The 19,355-nt window shown below is 33.3% G+C and overlaps 3 protein-coding genes across 5 annotated transcripts in view; 2 read left to right on the top strand and 1 right to left on the bottom strand.

The window, feature by feature from the left end:
- The first annotated feature begins 1,047 nt into the window (after nt 1–1,047).
- On the top strand, nt 1,048–7,034 carry LOC106105912 (sperm flagellar protein 1-like). The gene is made up of 5 exons (XM_013286369.1): nt 1,048–1,286; nt 2,972–3,181; nt 3,935–4,039; nt 5,454–5,599; nt 6,324–7,034. Exons 1-5 carry the CDS (start codon nt 1,166–1,168, stop codon nt 6,792–6,794), a joined length of 1,053 nt encoding a protein of 350 aa, XP_013141823.1. The 5' UTR covers nt 1,048–1,165; the 3' UTR covers nt 6,795–7,034.
- A 350-nt stretch (nt 7,035–7,384) lies between these two features.
- The window catches only part of LOC106105911, a 15,791-nt gene continuing 3,820 nt past the window's right edge, over nt 7,385–19,355 (bottom strand). Inside the window, exons 2-17 of the mRNA XM_013286368.1 lie at nt 17,648–17,928; nt 17,193–17,362; nt 16,714–16,853; nt 15,969–16,125; nt 14,892–15,050; nt 13,776–13,897; nt 13,204–13,277; nt 12,629–12,716; nt 12,227–12,286; nt 12,084–12,151; nt 11,675–11,734; nt 10,977–11,052; nt 10,064–10,193; nt 9,085–9,288; nt 8,507–8,624; nt 7,385–8,124 (exon numbers count right to left, since the gene is read on the bottom strand). Of these exons, the coding sequence (XP_013141822.1) occupies nt 8,022–8,124; nt 8,507–8,624; nt 9,085–9,288; nt 10,064–10,193; nt 10,977–11,052; nt 11,675–11,734; nt 12,084–12,151; nt 12,227–12,286; nt 12,629–12,716; nt 13,204–13,277; nt 13,776–13,897; nt 14,892–15,050; nt 15,969–16,125; nt 16,714–16,853; nt 17,193–17,362; nt 17,648–17,928 (2,010 nt within the window). The 3' untranslated portion in view covers nt 7,385–8,021. The remainder of the gene's footprint in view (nt 8,125–8,506; nt 8,625–9,084; nt 9,289–10,063; nt 10,194–10,976; nt 11,053–11,674; nt 11,735–12,083; nt 12,152–12,226; nt 12,287–12,628; nt 12,717–13,203; nt 13,278–13,775; nt 13,898–14,891; nt 15,051–15,968; nt 16,126–16,713; nt 16,854–17,192; nt 17,363–17,647; nt 17,929–19,355) is intronic.
- Nucleotides 18,741–19,355, top strand: part of LOC106105910 — a 16,689-nt gene continuing 16,074 nt past the window's right edge. For all 3 annotated transcript variants that reach the window (XM_013286365.1, XM_013286366.1, XM_013286364.1), the window contains exon 1: nt 18,741–18,954. The gene's annotated coding sequence lies outside the window, so the exon portion shown is untranslated. The remainder of the gene's footprint in view (nt 18,955–19,355) is intronic.

The following is a 19,355-nucleotide window of genomic DNA, read 5'->3' as shown; positions in this document are numbered from 1 at the left end:
TAACTATCTCTGCTCTCTTTTATTTATCAAAACAATAATATTTTTCATAAAACGCAACACAGTGAAAGTTAATTTTAAAGCAAATTGTAAAAGTACAGGTGAATATTATATTAAAGTACCGCAAATCTGTTATATAGGGCTGTCAACTTTCACAAATTCAGACTTCAACGAGGGAAAAAAGGTGAAACGTAACTTGCAAATACCCTTAAAACATTAGAAAAGTTAGGCCCTGTCTCACCAAATTGTAAATTGTCTACTAACAAACCAACGTGTAAAATATGTGATGGAAATATAGTATTTTGTTCCCTTATCTGATAGTTACGTCATTTTTTATCTATCTGACCCTCTATCAGCCAGTGGTGCGACAGGCCCTTAATGTTATAAACGAAGTACCTAATTATTTTCGTGAGGTTGGTATATACACCATACCAAACTGAAAAATTCAAATCAAATACGATGACCAACCCTATACATTACAATTCCAAGTGTCTTAAGCTGTTAATGCGTTAACAAAATACATATTAAAACTTAAGAAATTGTGTGATAATCATGTTTGTTTTTTAATTGAAAAATGCAAGAGAAACGCATACATTCTACACTAATGTAATAAAGCGTAAACATAAACTTCTTTGTTGCCTAAGAAGTCAGCAATTACAGCCTACTTTCGAATAATTCTTTTTTAATGAAAATCCCTACACTTACGTCACGTTTTAGGCTATATATTTTCACTACATTAAACTTAGGGGGTAAATGTTTTGGATAAAAACCAAAACGTGGGAAAGAGACCATAAGTTGCTGCCAACATCAAGGAAGCAAGATTGCCAGGTTTGTCATGTGATTTTGACAATTGCAATTGATAATTTGATAAATGTAAACAATAAAGTAAAAGTTTCATAATTTCATGTGGATGAAGCCGCACGGGAACAGCTAGTAATTAAATAAAGCAATCGTATAGTGTGTAAGACCCCTAATATATAATGAATCTGAATAAAAAAAAACTTAAAATATGACAACTTATAAATACTGGTCGAATATAAAATAAAAAAAAAACATTTTGGATGACATAACGTCAAATCAGGGAGAAATTAATTTTGTCAAAACGTTCGTAAACTTAATACAATATACACTTTTTAAAGGTTTAATATTATTATAAACACTTATATAGATGATGGGAAGTTTTTCATCACCGGTGCCGTTATCGGACATTGAATCCGTCCTCGCTTGGGTTGACACATACAAACTGTCTAGACAAACGAAGAAAATATCAAGGGACTTCTCTGATGCTGGTATACTTTACAATATTCCGATTTTAAAATTTACTCAAGTGATCAATAACGCAGTGCCGGATTACCTATATAGCAAGAGTAGCAAATGCTACGGGCCCCGCGAATTTAGGGGCCCGGCACTCCAACGCCTGTCTCACAGTTATCAAAAAATATTAATTTGATTAGGAGCGTAAAATATCTTGCATGCCTTAAACGTGAAGTGCTAGGTTATATTCCTTCCAGTTTTCTGCTCCATACAATACCATAAACTTGACTAAAGTAAACCAAGGGCCCCTTGACAGAATATGCAACAGGCCTCGCGCTTGCTTAATCCGGCACTGAAATAACTGGACCTTACCTTAGACTTTTATAAAATTGTAGGTTAAATGTTACCAACTAAATAGGTTGTAGGGTATATCTGCTATATGTAAGGTTAATTCACCATAAATATTGTAATTATTTAAAAATTCCTAAGCGCCTATGAAATTATTTGATTTTTGATACTTCTCTACTAGAAAACTCAATACGTTATAAGGAAGATTATGAGGGCGATATTATCTTCATCATCATCTCCCCTGCCTTATCCTACTCCCGTAGGGTCGGCGCACCGGGTTTTCGTCCTACAAAGCACTCTATCATCCGTCATCTGTCATCACTCCCTTCTTGATCATGTCACCTTTCACGCAATCCATCCATCTCTTTCTAGGTCTACCTCTACCGATGTACCCCTTCACATTCATAACTAACGTTCTCCTTGTTACATGCGATTCATCCCTTCTTATAACATGCCCATACCACTCTAACCTTTTACTCCTTACATATTACAATTTACATCTTACATTACATTACGCCTTAGTTTCTTTAATGGGGATGTTTCCTAATGTTACAAATCCAAATAAAGTTATGTTTAATATTTTAAAGACAGCATTTTATAACCTATAATAACATTTAGAGACCTTGCATGTTTGTCTCAAATTAAATATAAATTAAAAACGCTGCAATATTTTTTACCCTCCATTACTCGATCTCAAACACCAATGACGTCACTTTCTTGCATATAACATGGCAGTGTGACCAACTTCAGTGAATGTCAGTGCATTTTGTAGTTATATTTTTTTCTAAATGATTGTAATAATTGAGTTTGCGTGTTTTATATTATGAGGACTCCAATTTTGAGTGTTTTTATAATTACGACATAAGTTATGAGCAAAACATTTTATGAATATTACAAAAGAAAAATATATCAAAATTCATAAGAGTAGCTTATAGTACAATTTAATTTATACCTGGTCACACTGGTGTAGGACGCAGTCACTGTTTACACACAAACATAATCTTCCACGAGAAGCAACAAGTGTAATTAATACGTTAAAAGTATCACCTTCTGTTCATTTTGGTTTTTTCATTTTTATCTCCATTACTAAAAACAACTTTATACAACAAAGATTTACGAGTATTATCAATCAATGGTTCTTTCAAATTGACAGTGACAGGCCGTGACGCGAGGTTCGTATGCAAAGAAGTGACGTCATGGGACGTTTTGGGGGGAAATGAAAGAGTTGTTTTTATTTACGTGTTTTTTTATTGAAATAATGAGTATTATATTTTATACTATTTTTTTTCGTGTTCATACATGGTTTATCTACAAAATAAAGGCTATTCCAAAAATTAGGAAACATCCCCATTCTAGTATGTTTGAATTACAGTGCTTCTCGCGGAAATATTAGGCGTACATTATCCGAAGCTGGTTGAAATGCACAACTACCCACCACGGAACAGCCAGGCGCTTAAACTAAACAACTGGATGACTTTAAATAGAAAAGTCTTGAAGAAATTAAAGTTAACCCTTTGTACTTCGACAATGGAGCAACTGGCTAATAACACACCTGGGGTTATCGAGAAAGTGCTTCTAATGGGTAAGAAATTATGTAAATTGTCTCTTTCTTTCCCTTTAAGAATATTGAGATGACAGTATATTTTTTACGAGTTACAACAGCAGAAACATCACACTACTAACACAAGTGATTTGCGACCTATGACGTCATAGTGTTTTTCAATGAATATAATGTAGCTTCACAGCTCACAGTTAAAACAATGGAATTGGAGGTGAAAGGTGACAGACAGATGAGTTGTATACACCTTTGTGTTTAAGAAAAAAATACGTAGTACATCAGTACATCAATTTTAAAGAAGTCAATAATGATGTAATTGTGGTTAAAATTTCCAAGGTTACGATTTATACCTTCATCTTTTATGGTGGATCACAATTTTCTCAGTCTTTGTTAAATTTTTCGGACCTTAAAAAACTAAACATATTAGTGAGAGTCAAAATGGCAGGTGTACCATAGCGAATTAAATTATACCACTCACTAAAAAATGTACCTAAATTGTACTATTTGGTACCTTGTATTTAGTACCTGCCATATTGACGTCAACATGGCAGGTGTAACTTAATTTCGCTGTAATTTCGTTCTAGATAAGGTAGTATTTATTTAAAATAAACAGTACCTTATCTAGAACGAAATTAAGTACTATTAGTACAATTTAGGTATATTTTTTAGTAAGTGGTATAATTTAATTCGCTATAGTACACCCGCCATTTTGACTCTCACAAATATTGGTAATGAAAGAATAATAGATTCCAATCTTTACTGAGTTGTTTTTGATAGTTCGTGATAAAATTCGACGCGATGATGAGGCACATAGAAGCTTGAAGGACTCTGAACAGAACCTCTCCAGTGGCGGCAGCTATTACGAGGCGTGCGGTGATGACGGTATACCCAGTTTTGTTCCATTAAACTACGGATCAATACTAATATTATAAAGAGGAAAGATTTGTATATTTAGTTATATTTTTGTATGTATTGAAATAACTTAAAAACTACTGGGCCGATTTCTAAAATTCTTTCACCATTAGAGAGGTAATTCATCAGTGAGTAACATAGGCTACCTTTTGTTTTTTTTTTTATTTCACGGGGAAGAAGTCTAGCAAAGGCCAGTATTATATAGAGGAAATATTTGTAATTTTGTATATATTGAAATAACTCAAAAACTACTGAGCCGATTTCTAAAATTCTTTCACCGTTAGAAAGGTAATTTATCTGTGAGTACCATAGACTATTTTAATTTCACGGGGACAAAGTCTAGCGACAGCTGGTGTTATTATAATCCTACTCGTATCTCATGGTACTCTAGGAGAAATTTATGTTTCATGTCGTGTGAAAATAAATCGTTAAGTAAATTAATGAACCATCTCACGGGGAAATGTTTAGAAATTTAAATATACAGAGTAAGTTAATGATTACTCCAGAACCAGTATACTTAGGTCTTTACGATAATTATTGTGTTTTATGGAACACTTTTACTATAATCTATGTTTTTATTTTATGAATATTATTTATACAGGTGACGTCAGATGTTCTAGTAAGGTTTAATCGTCTATTCATCTAGTAAAGTGTGGATTGATTCAAAAGTTATTTTGTACCTAATTTACATTCTGCAGTTCTCTAGCTGTAAATGTAATCGCAGAGCCCAGGATAGAGCGAGCTTGCGGCGTACTGTGGACACCCTCTGTCCCACTTTGGGGACATAGAAAACAGAGTTCTCGAAGGCTTAACGCTTAAGGGGACATTTTTGTGCTCCGTACGGAGATCCTATTCCCCTCTTTTTAGGGATGTTGGAGACCACCGTTTGGTTTTAGTCGGTGCGAGTCCGACATATTCCGACTCTAGGTTCCAATGAGTCGGAATATGAGTAGGCATTTCCCCTCGTTAATAAAATAAAATGGGCTACAGTCCTCTTACCTTTCTGGCGATGCACCTATTACACATTATTTACATAAAAACATTTTCTACAAATTTCGGTATTTTTTCCTGCAATTAAATTGCGTATAACTGTAGACTGTAAAAGGCTTTGGAGACCTATGTCTAGCAATGGACTGATACATGCTGATGTTATTTTGTTAAAACCTTCAAATGCATTTTCCACACGGCATGTTACAAAGAGAATGTTAGTTATGAATGTGGAGGTAGACCTAGAAAGAGATAGATGGAGCGTGTAAGGTGACATGTTAAAAAAGGGAGTGATGATTGAGATGACGCATGATAGAGTTATGTGGAGGACAAAAATCTGTTGCTCCTACGGGAGTGGGATTATAAGGAAGATGATGATGAATTCAATTATCCACAGAGAATGTTCTGGTTGTACCACTGAAGACGAGGGTTAATGGATATCTCGAGACTATACAACAGAAGGTCGTCAGTCACGCGTCTTATCTCACGCAGAAACAGGAGCTGAAAGATTCTAAAGAGGTCATAGAAGTTCTCAAACAAAAGGTAACTATATTTTATATAATTCTTCTCAACGAGTTAGATATCTATACTTCTTTGTTGCCTAAGATGTCAGCAATTACAGCATATTTTTAAATAATTCTTTTTTTAATAAAAAGCCCCACACTTACGTCACGTTTAAGGCTATATATTTTCACGCCATTAAACTTAGGGGGTAAATATTTTAGATAAAAACCCTAATGTGCGAAAGAGACCATAAGTTGCTGCCAACATCAAGGAAGCAAGGTTTGTCAGTGTCATGTCATTTTGACATTTGCAATTGATAATTTGACACATGTAAACAATAAAATAAAATTTTCTTAATATTATGCGGATGAACTCGCAGGGGAACAGCTAGTATTTAGATAAAGTATTTCCCCCTTTTTAGACATCAATGATATCCCTTTTTGACCGACTTCCCAAGAAGGAGATATACAATTCGCATGTATGTTTTTTTTTGTTCTTCTTAAGTTTCTAATATTTCTTTATAATATTTTCAATATTCAGCTCCTTCTAATATTATTATGTACTATATTTTATCCTTAGTTCGATAGTGTACAGTGTGAAAAACTAATTTTAAAAGTCGAATTGGGGGTTAATATAAAGTACATCAATAGACTTATTAATTCGATTGGAGTTATTCTACAATAAGTTTGATTATTAGTATTAACTGATAGGTGGTCAATTACTATCCCATATACCTTATTTCTGATTTAATTTCTTATCACAGGTCGATCATCTCGACAGTTTAGTGAAACTGAAGAACGAGAGAATAGAAGATCTCCAAAGACAACTAGAAAGGAAACAAACAAGACGCAAAGAAGTCGAAACTCTCCAGAATAGTTTACAAGTACCTTATGATATTTCAGCGCCTCCGTCACCGAAGGAGAATGAAGTTATCGCATTCCCAGTGAAAGTATCTTGTACAAAAATTGTAGACACAAAAAATTATAGACTGGACGAATCTAAAATACCGATATCTAAAGAACTCGCGAAATCAACCTCGAGATTATGTACAGTTAGTGTTGATGATATTTCTGAATCAAATTTACGGATTGATAAAATTAAATTGGACGATTACAATGAGATAGAAATAATAGAAATGACAGGAAAGGATTTACAAGATGTTGATGAATTTAAAGATAGTGTTGGTGAAATTATTCTAGGGGCGGAAGTGAAAGACACTAACGAATATATGTGATATTAAATGTGTAAATGATTTTCTTTTACTGCACTCAGAGTAGTTTAAATGAACAGTTAGTGCAGTGTTTAAATATTGGACTGTTAGTAACAACCTCTCTGAGTGCGACAGTTGTCATTAATGATAGATGTTTGTAAGGAAAATATGGTTAGATTATTGGGAAATTTTAGTTGATAAATTATGGGATTTAAAAACTTAGTCCATGAATTAATATTTCAAATTAAGATATTACGATGATTGATTTTTTTAGTTTTCTGGGTCAAAATTAGAATAGGCTAAAATATAATATCGGTTTTGATTGATTTTTTATTTGAAATTAAGGTTTTGTTAATGATAGATGGGTACCGATAATTATTAAAAAATCTGATTTTACGAACGTGGCAAATACGACCGTGGATTTCCATAGCTCAAACTCCTATAGATATATCGTTTTTCAGATTTTTCAAAGGGAAAGAAAGAGACGTATTACAATGAAAATTCATGGTTAACAATTTCACTAAATTTAAATATGTTTTTATCCAAATGTATAAAATCTTTAATTTAATATGGAATTAATGTTATTCATTATATTAAAATAAGACATTTGTTATGATTATACTTTATTTTGTTAATATTACAAAAATATAAAACTGCAACAATTGTTGGTTTCTTTTATATATTTCAAAACCTTTTAAATAAACAATGTAACTAATGTAATTTGTTTAATTATACTTCGACAAATTTTCAATAAGAAAGTACAAGCGACAATTTGCAAAGATACTTTTGTATTTATATTATATTTAAGAAAATCATAACAAAGGGTTTTTCGCTTTATTTAATAATCTAAAGAAAAAGAAAGAACAGAAGAAAGAAAGAACAGCTGTTCCCTACTTTGTCCATTATCTGACGACGCCTGTGAATTAACTATATGTACAATCGCGGAAATCAGCAGTGTTCCACTTTTGGAAAAATTGCCTCGTTCATTGCAACGAGACAATCTCCGCTTTTACAAATAACTAAATAGTAGTGAGTAAACGAAAGTATAATAATAAAAATAAACTGAGCGCGTATCAATATTTTTTTCCTATAGACAGATAAGTGTTGTTTAATCCGCGTTTCATTCTAAAATGTTCAAACGTAGCTATTAAGAAACACCGACAGTTTCCCCGATTGTACAAAGTTAAGGTTGAAATAACGTACTTTACAAGATAAAGGGAACCTTATAACAGAACTTGATGTAATTGTTGTTTAATGAGCGTTGTTAGGAAACATGTCGCACAAGCTCGGCCGTTTCCTGAGCATGTTTTGTATTTCAAACAATCTGTTATCTTTTTTCTTTTCCATCGTGTGTCTGTTAAAAACATATAATTAGATAATTAAGAATGCAATTGAAATAAAAAAAAAATACTTTAGTTTTCGCTCTTGATTCCGTCTAAGTGGAAATATAAATGTAAGTAGCCTGTGTTCCAGACTATCTACATCTATGACTTCCGAGATCCGTTCATATTAGGCTACAAACTCTAACATACATAATAGCACATTTAATATCCTTACAACTTGAGGGCTTATTACGTATTTTCATGAGAATGATTTCGTAACTTCATCAAGTAAATTTGTACTAGATTCTATTTGTAATACTCGTAAATTTTATGAATTAATATGAGTACCATTTCGCAACTGTTATTTGTTAAAACCCCCTGGAAATTTCGAAGACAATATTTAATTAAACTCACGTGCTGTTGTCACCATTCTGTCCAACCACTTTGAACCTATTGAACTCAATAGTTGTGTCGAAGAAGAATTTCTTGTTGATTTCGTTTATAGCTCTCTTCACAGGCAATAAGTCTTCAACTGGAAATAACAGTGCAATTGCTTTACGCGCAATCTACATTTTAAATACACGCTAAAATATATTTGAAAAAATAATTAGAGTGATGAATTGGATATAAGTTTGGCGTTGTACTTAAACGTGAGATACACTTCTTTGTTTTCTAAGATGTCAGCAATCATAGCATATTTTTTTAAATAATTCTTTCTTTAATAAAAAGCCTTACACTTACGTCACGCTTTAGGCTATATATTTTCACGCATTTAAACTTAGGGGGTTAATAAATTGGATAAAATCCCTAATGTGGGAAAGAGACCATAAGTTGCTGCCAACATCAAGAAAGCAAATTGCGATAGTAAGGTAATTGGTATTTTGACATTTGCAATTAATTATTTGACACATGTAAGCAATGAAATAAATATTTTCATAATTTTATGCGGATGAAGTCGCAGGGGAATAGCTAGTTATAATATAAATGAATACCGTTATAAACAATTCCATGCACTTTTTCCTCAACAGTGTCAACAGGGCAGGTGCAAGGCGGCAGCGTGAAGGCGGAGGTCTGCGCGGCCACGGAGTTGCTCCTCTCGTCCCACTCCTGCAGCGGAGACTCCTCGCCAGCCATCACATCCTGTCTGGACCTCCTTTTCCTGCTCTCTATACGCTGTCTTAATATATCCAATTGTTCTGGAAACATCGTCATTATCACCTCCTTATCTATGCTAATATTATAAAAAGGAATGAATTGTATTTTTGTATGTATTCGATTCTCGTAAAAACTACTGGACCGATTTCAAAAATTCTTTCATCGTTAGAAAGGTAATTTATCTGTGAGTAACATAGGCTATGTCATTATTATTTTTTTAATTTCACCTAAACGGAGTCGCGGGCGAAAGCTACTATAAAATAAATACGAGAAGCCATCCGCGTGGAATTGACATGAGTTCCAGAGTTTGTTCTACATCTATGTCAAATTGTTATTGTTGTCTTCATTTGAAATAACTAATTAGATATTGACTGTTATTTTTAAAGACGGAGTTTGTCTCGTGGCTATGAACAAGGCAATTTGAAACTGAAGGCACCGCGTATTTCCCCGACTGTACATCGCGCGGCTAAACTCTATTACTATTTAAATAGTGGTAGAGCCCACTTTAATATCTTCGGATTAATACCACGACCACACAGAAGACACACGGGAAGTGGAAGCAATTCCGTGTTTCGTCTAATGAGATTGGTGCCGGAGGCCTAATTTTAGTCAAGGAAAGGATGGGAAGGGAAAGCGGATTTGACGGTGGAGGATGCATAGGAAGGGAAAATATCCTCTTTATGTGCGTATCCTTCTCCCTTGATTAAGCGTAGGCAATATTTGCAATTGCGGATGTCTATAAGCATCGATAGCTTCGCTTTCTCGGCGAATTCAGGTGGCCGCTCGTTTGCTACCTTGGACTATAAACGAACTCACCGGGAGTGAAGGGTACATACTGCTCGTATGTGTTCTCGAAGTGCATGTAGGGGCTGGCCTGCATGTACGGCGGCAGCGAGCGTATGAACGAGTCCACTTGCATCTTCTGACACTCCTCCATTGGACATACCTGGATACATCATACTTATTACTAATACTAGCGCGGAGGCTTAGGCTTAAGAGGAAAGGATGGGAAGGAAAAGTGTATGTGACGGTGGAGGAGACGCGTAGGAAGGGGAAATGTCCTCATTATGTGTCTCATCTGTCAATGAAGGGTAGGCAACGCTGCAATTGCGGATGTTTGTGGGCAGCGGTTGCTTTCTATTTCGGTGGATGCAGGTGGCCGCTTGCTCGTTTGCCACCTTATATTATAAAAAAAAAACTAATATACCACATACTAATATTATAAATACCACCACATACTAATAATAATGTGAAAGTTGAGATGGATGGATGTTTGTCAGACTTTGTAGCCTAAACGGCCGAACATTTTTCAATGAAATTTGGTATATATGTAGAGGATAGGCTGGAAGAACACATAAGCTACTCATTTTTTTTTAATCCACGCGGACGGAGTCGCGGGCGAAAGCTAGTTACTAAAATATATTATTGGACTAAAATTGTACAAAGTCAGTGGGACTCTGTCTCCTGAACTATGTAGTAATTGTGTTTCAGGAGGCAAAGTTTTCTCTTTACTATTGTGTTGACATGTAATCAGGTACAAGGACCAATTATTGACCTGTATGTTTTATCCGACATTTTAAGGAAAATATCTTAATGTCGAAGAAATTTAAAGATAGAAGTCAACTCTATGAATATAACTATGTCTAGTCAACTTAATTTGGATACTCTCAAGTATAAGCCGTGAAAGAATCGACATACATAATTAAAAAATGTAAATAAGGTTGGAGACCTTTTCATAGTTAATCTTGGCGTCTTGATCCGGCACGTGGCTCGGGATAACGTGCATGCTGTCGTTATGAATACTCCTGTATGAATTATGGAAATTATTTTAACAGGTTTATTGGTACAAAATATATAATAACCCAAAACTAAATTTAGCACACATACAGGACATATAAAAAAATAAAGAAAATACTAAATATATACGCAGCTAGATTATGTTATTAGTTAGAAAGAGTTGTTCGATTTATTTCATAGTTTAAATTACGATATGTTAGTAAAAATATTTAGTTTATAGAAATATATGTATTAATAAATGTATGTAGAAATTACATAGTTTTGTAATAAATTTAAGCTATTAATGAATCAATAAAAAATATACATTTATTTATCATGAGTTTTCCCACTCAAATAGAGTCAATGTACCAGGTTTCGTCCCCCATTTTATATTCATTTGTATTTGAGATGATTACACAAGAAAGTAATGTCATTGGATGTGGAAGGTTACAAAGGTAGAGAATTATCAAAGAAAATGTGGAAGGATTATGTGAAAAATGTGTAAAGATAAACGTAAGGGAGTGAATACAAATAAGACAGTTAGGAGTTACTTATGATATTTAGAAGAATACATGTGCCAACACTACTTAAGGAAAAGGTTGATGGTGTAAAAGTTTATATTTTATTATTTAAATTATAAATAATATTTACCCCAGAGCTGAAAACGATTCTTCGATGATTTCATCTTCTTCAACTTGTGATACTTCTTGTCTAAAAAAAGGCAGTTTTAAACTTTTGGTTTAATTAGAAACGTACAAGTAATTAAAATAAACAGCTATATCTTTCTCATTAAAGAGAAAGAGAGATGTCTATATGTTTCATTGTTGAATCATTTGTATATAGGAATGATTTGATTTGGTAGTTGGTACAGCGTTCACATAAAATATATGGTTACTAGCTTTCGCCCATGACTCCGTCCGCGAGAGATTAAAACAAAAGTAGGTAGTCTATGTATTCTTCCAGACTATCCTCTATATCTACACTAAATTTAACCGTTTAGTCTAAAAACTGTAACAAATAAACATCCATCTAAACTTTTGCATTTGAATGCGTTTGTTACCTGGGCATTGTTTCCACTTCTTCGGAATAATCTTGACTTATTTCTGGATAATCGTCAAATTTTGCAGTCTAAAAATTATTGTTCAATATAATAATATATAACATATAAAAGAATAAATTACTAATGTAAGAAAATATGCTTACTCGTTTATTACCAATGTTTATGACGACTTTGCTATGTCCTGAATTTCTGACTTTCTCGCGCTAAAATAAAATAACACTCTTTTTATTTATTATGGCTTTCTTGTTTTTTTTTAATTGTGGATAGAGGACATAAAGACCGATGAAATACCCCTTTTCTTTACGTTCTTAAATTTCCGATGAGAAAGAAGACGAAACGAGGATTTACTTTCATATAAGTGTAGTATGTTCTGGGGTTTATAAAAAAAACTAGACTAACTAAGAATGTAAAATCAACTTTTTTACATCAGTTTTTAATGTGGGTAGCAAAATTATTCCACATTTTTACGCAACATGGCGAGAGTTTTTATTCCTTTTATTATATATTTTCTGATATTTGCAGTATTTACAAAACACACGACATACCAGTTTAGTAGTAGAAGCGATCTCCATGGAGTCCCGCGCGCCCAGTATGGTGGCCCGCGTCGCCGGCTGCCCGTACGCTGAAGACGCACTGAAATTAAAATCAAACATTAAAGTAAAATTATCAGTAATTAGAATTCAATTTTCTTAACTAGAAAGGATTCAATGGTATATTTATGCAGACAGTCACAAATCGACCAGAATAAGGATCCGTTACATATACAGGAGTATAGCAGATTTTATCCGAAACCAAATTGACCTTAATGTTTCCTCTATGGAAATTTTACGCTTGCTCTTTAAAAAAAGACGTACAAAGTATGATTACGGGCTCAGATAGCTTAAAAATGACGTCCCTATCAGATAAGGTTACAAAATCCGATATTTCCATCAAATATTTTACACGTTGGATTGTTTTCAGACAATTTATAATTTGGGCGGACAGGCCCACAGTGGCAGTTTTTATGTTGTAAACAATCGAACGTGTAAAATATAACAGTCATTTTTAAGCTATCTGAGCCTTTATCAGCCAGAGTTGGGACAGGCAATAAGTATAAAATATTAATCTATAAAATACTTGCATTATCTTTAGTATAGAGCCCATATTCCCTCGGATGTCGACGCTCGCCTGCGTCACTCGGTGGCTTGTACTGCTCTGGAATGCAGAAAAAATGGTAAATAGGTAATTAATTTAATTTTCCATAGGTTCTCATTGGGCAAATACTTTTAGTTAACATTTTTTGCTATCTCCTTATTTCCAAAATTAAAGAACAGTGAAATCAATGATATTATATACTAGCTTTCGCCCGCGATTTTGTCCGCGTAGAATTAAGAAAACAAAAATGTGTAGCCTATGTGTTCTTCTAGACTATCCTCTACGTCTATGCCAAATTTCATCGAATTTCGTTCAGCTGTTTAGGCTACAAACTTTAACAAACATCCATCTAAACTTTCGCATTTATAATATTAGTAAGAAGTATGATTGCTAAAATTCAACACTAGTAAAAGAGTAAACACATGAAATAAGAGAACTATTAATATAAAATTAAACCAGTAGACCTAAAAAGATGACATGATCAAATAGGGATACAAGGAACTATAATTGGTGCATTTACCTTACACGTGTGGGACAAGGACGGAATTATTTATATACCTCTCTTTCAGTCTGTATGGTGGAGCACTCCCATTTGCCGGGTTTTGGCAACAGTTTGAGATACTCGTCTTTAATGAAACCAGCATTGGGGCATTGAGACTTCACAAACTTGTCATTGATAACTGCAAGAAAGAAAATAATTAAGTAATGAAAATACTCGAAAAATTAAACCACTAATAACAACTGATATATTATAACAGTAGGCATATTTGGAAAATTTTTAAAAGAGTTTTCGTAACGCAACGTATTAGATTTGTAGAGCGTTACCGGGCGTAAACATAAATCTCATACAAATTGTGTCGATAACAAAAACTATCTCACTTTTCGTGATAAACCCTGTGAGAAGTCCTTAAAAGTGACTTTCATGAAACAAAACAGCAATCGGCTTTTATTTAAATCTTATCACAACACTGTTTAAAATAAATTAAAAAAAATGTGAGTAAAATAAAAACCTAATGTAAACCTTAATATTAATAAACTTAAAAATATAAACTTTGTTTACTGGTGTAAAATGTATAGAAAAGTTTCTCATGCAGTGAATTTTGTAAATTCTTAAACATCTTAGACTAGTTATAGTTTTATTATGTTGACAGTGGTAGAGCCCGCTTTAACATCTTAGCACTGTAGAGCCGGCTCGCCCGGTGTAATACCACGACCACATAGAAAACAGGTATGAAGTGAAAGCAATTCCGCGTACAGTCTGATGAGTGTGGTGCCGGAGGCCTAATTTTAGTCCCTTACCCTTTTCACCCTTTTTTTAAGATGAAGGGATGGGAAATTAAAGTGGATTTGACGGTGGAGGAGATGCAAAGGGGAAATGTCCTCTTTATGTGCATTTCCTCCTCCGTCAATGAAGGGTAGGTAACGCATCTGCAATTGCGGATGTTTATGGGCAGCGGTCACTTTCCATTTCGGTGGATTCAGGTGGCCGCTTGCTCGTTTGCCATCTTATATTATAAAAAAAAAAAAAACTAACACACGTCTGTTTAGTCTCGCTTTAATTCTTATGAGTTTATATGGAAGTGCACACAACTCGATCGTTAGTTGTGCAACTGAACAGTTGAGTCGCGAAACAATGGACAATCGCACAACAGTGCGATAGTTTAGACATCTTACCATAATTTTCCCATTCGTTAGGCGGTTCTTTGGCAGATTTTAATGTTTTCAATACGTTTCTACGTAAATTCGGTTTGAATTCTCCCATGTCACCGTACATCACGAATGGTGCGTTACTATCTTCCAGCATGTCGAACCACGGCCTGTCATCGGGTCGTTCTAGAATATTAAATATTAAATATAAAAAAAAAAACATAATTTTATATATAAAAATTTAATATTACGCCGTGGTCCAGAAATATGATGTTTATTAATAGTTCCTTAACATTAGTAATAATAACAATATATCCTATGTTACTCACAGATAAATTTCCTTTCTAATGGTGAAAGAATTTTTATAATCGGTCCAGTAGTTTTTGAGTTATTTCAATACATACAAAGTACAAATCTTTCCTCTTTGTATTAAAAGTATAGACTAGCTGTTCCTCGCTACTTCGTCCAAGTGAGATTAAAAAATATAGCCTTCGTTACTCAGCGATAACGTAGCTTTTTAATGATGAAAGAATTATTGAAGTCGACCCAGTAGTTTTTGAGTTATATAAATGTATACAAAAATACAAATTTTACCTTATTATAAGTTTAGACTAGCTGTTGCTCGCGACTTTATCCGCAAATTAAAAAAAGAATATTAAAAATAACCTGATACTCAGTGGTAACGTAGCTTCTTAATGGGGAAAGAATTATTGAAGTCGACCCAGTAGTTTTTGAGTAATTTCAATATATACAAAAATACAAATCTTTCCCCTTTAATATTAGTATAGACTAGCTTTCGTCCGCGACTACGTCCGCGTGGTATAAAAAGTAATTATCCCATGTGTCCTTCCACACTACGTTCTACGTCTACGACAATTTTCATTAAAATCTTTTCAGTATTAGGCGGTAAACTAAGATACATCCATCTAAACTTTCGCATTTATAATATTATCAAAATCAACAACAATATATTTGAATATGACATGAGTTTAATACAGACATAAATAAAAGCATCCTATTGGTTAACATTTCGCATCTCAACGCGTACAAAACATTCAAACGATTTTAGCTTCTAAAGTGAAGCGATTCCCTAACTTTATTTACCAATTTCGCTTAATTTCGGTTCCGCAACAGATATTGTAGAATCAACATCGACTGGTTTGAATACCGGTAATTCAGTCTCGATAAGTTTTGCCATATCGAAGAAGTATTGATTCATCTCAGGCGTGTCGTTAATGAAATTGTTCACGAAACATTGGTACTGTGGAAATAAATGGAACAGAATTAACTTCATAAATAAAATAGTAATTAATATAGAAAAATACATGGTAAACCGTATTTTTATGACACTCTTATGGCCTGTACTGGCTGATAGAGGCTCAGATAGCTTAATGACGTCACTGTCAGATAAGGTAATAAAATCCGATATTTACACCACATATTTTACACGTAGAATTGTTATCAGACGATTTACAATTCGGTGGGACAGGCCCTTGGGAATACAACACTAATGATAGGTACCTCAATTGGTAAAATCAGTAAAATTAGGGTAGCAAAGAGAATTATGTCAACCGCGACTCCAACCAAATAAATCTTAGTAGCCTATCTGTTTTTCCAGACTTTATTCTAGTCTATGTTAAATTTAATCGAGATCCGTTCAGTAATTTAGGTGGAAAACTCTAACAAACATCCATCTAAACTTTCGCATTTATAATATTAGTAAGATAATCTGACAAATACAGTTATGTTTGTTTTTTTTTTTAAATATACAAGCAAATACTTTAATTTCATACTTGTTTGTCCTGAAGATAAAAGCATATAATATAGTTAATTACATTAATGTTTTAACCTCTTTTATGACTTCTTTCATTTTATTTCTCCAACTTTCATCGAGTTTGGATCCGGTTTTATATCCGTTAACGAGACGCAGTATGAGCGCTTGCGCGTCGATTAACGTCTCTTGCAACACGTCGATGTATTTTGTATATTCTGTGAAAGTTATTTAAATACATTAAGAAATATTTCATGTAATGATAATAAAACATGATTTTATTGATATATTCTGTTTTTAAATCCAGTGTAGCAACTTTTACGCGCCATTAACATTATGTAATTCATTTAAAATGTAAAATATTAGTTAAAAAACATTTTATTTAATATAAGAAATAACCATAATTTAATTTTCCTCTGCATATTTCAATGTGCATATCAAAATATCTTATCTATAACATTGCGGAAATTTTTCTACAGGCGTTTTTGCACTTTGTAGTTTTGTTCTTAAACAACAGTTAATTATTGCTAATTAATTATTGTAAGATGCATAGTAACCTTGTGCCATCTGCATCTTCTCTAGCTTGGTTTTTCTTCTCTCTGAGCAAAGAACGTACATTAGTCCCGCGAGGTTCTTGCATTCAAGCTGCGTTTGTAACGCGCTAATCTTTTCCTTCCTTTCTCTGTACGCTTCACCTAGCATGTACGATGTTCGGATCTGTTCATTTCTGTGAATTTAGCAAAAGAGTGTTTAGGACATAATTATAATAAAACGTTAACAAAACAATAACTTCCAATCAGCATTAAAACGTTGGTATGGGTAACGATCTTTTAAAATTGAGTGACGGTTTCTTGTATAAAGGTAATTTAAAAGTTTGCCGAAGATCGTTGAAAGCTAGTAAAGTATTTAATTATCTGTGGTTCAAAGGTATATTTTTAATATAGCCTTATTAATGAAAGAAATGCCTCAAAAAGGACGCAACAGTAAAATAACGCCATACTGAATTACTTACTCCAAAATAAAATCAAATCTTTCCTTCAAACTCTGAATCTCTCGGTCTAATCTTTTTTCATATTCTTTTCTTAAACTTTCTTCTTGGTCCTTCAGTAATTCATCGACATCACCTTGGGGTATTTGTTTCTTCTGTGTAAGACATTGGCATCGGGTTGTTGACTGGCCATTCTTCTGTACGTTGGCGTCCAATTTTACTGATGAAGAAGTAGGTGACAGTTGCTCTTCTCTAATAACTGCAAGAGTTTCCCCGCTCTCTGACACGTTTTCTTTACGCGACATCTGTAAATATTCTCTTTTTATGTTAATTGATTCATAACCTTTTTACAACCTCCTTGATTCCTTTATTGTAATACTGGCCGCATTTTTAGCACGTGATTCAAGACAAAAGAACAACGCAATTAAAAAGTTTGCGATTTTCTTCAAACAGGCATTTTATAAACATAAGAAGTAAATGAACATATTTTTTTTTCTTTAATTCGATATTTGAATTGTTTAAAACATTATTACAATACCCGCTAAATATTAGTATTTCAACACCCACTCGAAATATTAGCAAGATATCTTTATTTATACTATGTTATGCGGGAGTAAGTTTTAAATATAAAAATGTGATTATGACATACAGAGCGTTTGAATTTATTTTATTATAGTCATTATACTGACACCTCAAGGGACCGAAATAAATTGTACGGATTTTAAAAATAAACTAGGAAATACCAACGCGTGTATTCTTTTAATAATCAAAGAGTGTCTTATAAGCAAAATTCAACACGTGTGGAGTTAAATTTTTAATGTCCATTATAAACGTAAAAAGGGTTAAATTATCTTTGTTTATGAAAATCCTTGAAAATCGGAATGATTTTTATCATTTTACGAGCTTCCAAGCTCCATCAGTGACGCCATCTAAATCATAATTTGGTTACTTTGTTGAGACCGTCTATCATAAAAACGACTGAAAATATTATTCGTTTGCAATTATTGATTATTTAAAACTTAAGTTTATAGTGGAAACAAAACAGTTTTGTGTAAAATATTATTTATTTTTGTAGTTATTATTATGGCAATGGCAACAATGAGATTCCAATTTTTGCTGTCGTCTGTCGTGCGTGAAGTTTGTAGCATGTGATGTTTCATGAAAAGTGTTAATTTTTTTAAGACTATAGTTTTAAAATATGGACTGAATTGTGCCTGAAAGTGTTGAAAAATAATTATAGTGTGTGCTTCCAGTAGTGTGATTGTGGTATATACAGGAATTGCATAAAATACGTATTACATGGATATAGCCGTCACTTGAGGTTGTAAAAGGTTAGTGCTTTTTTCGTCTGTTGTTTGTCTTAAAATAGAATCTTGTGCGGGTTGCAATGATATTTCAGATTTGTTTGTGTAACGGCTTCATGTGACTTTTCAGTTTTTTCATAGGACCTTGAACTAGAAACTTTTAGGTGCCTTTTTTCGCTATCAAGGTTAGGTTCGAGAGCCCGCGTTTTGTCACTGATGTTTATTTTGTTTTATATAATTACTTGTAAATATGCAAAACTTAGTTAAAAATGCTTAGATTTTATTTTCGTGGATATTCATTCGATTCTCGCATAATTATTGAGAACAGTCGGCACACCTAACCTATACGAGTTTGAGCTTATTTTTTGTGCAGCTTTTTACGATTGAATGTTTAACCGTTATCTTTAGTAGAGCAAACGCAATTAGGA

Source organism: Papilio polytes, unplaced genomic scaffold (genome assembly GCF_000836215.1).
Source record: "Papilio polytes unplaced genomic scaffold, Ppol_1.0 DF822622.1, whole genome shotgun sequence".
NCBI classification, from domain to species: Eukaryota; Metazoa; Arthropoda; class Insecta; order Lepidoptera; family Papilionidae; genus Papilio; species Papilio polytes.
The sequence above is the reverse complement of the archived record's forward strand: the minus strand, read 5'-3'. Positions and strand labels throughout refer to the sequence as shown.

Coding starts and splice junctions, on each gene's coding strand:
- LOC106105912 (XM_013286369.1), top strand. CDS start 1,166: ATGATGGGAAGTTTTTCATCACCGGTGCCGTTATCGGACATTGAATCC. Junction 1,287..2,971: donor AAGGGACTTCTCTGATGCTG/GTATACTTTACA, acceptor TTTGAATTACAG/TGCTTCTCGCGGAAATATTA. Junction 5,600..6,323: donor TAGAAGTTCTCAAACAAAAG/GTAACTATATTT, acceptor TTCTTATCACAG/GTCGATCATCTCGACAGTTT.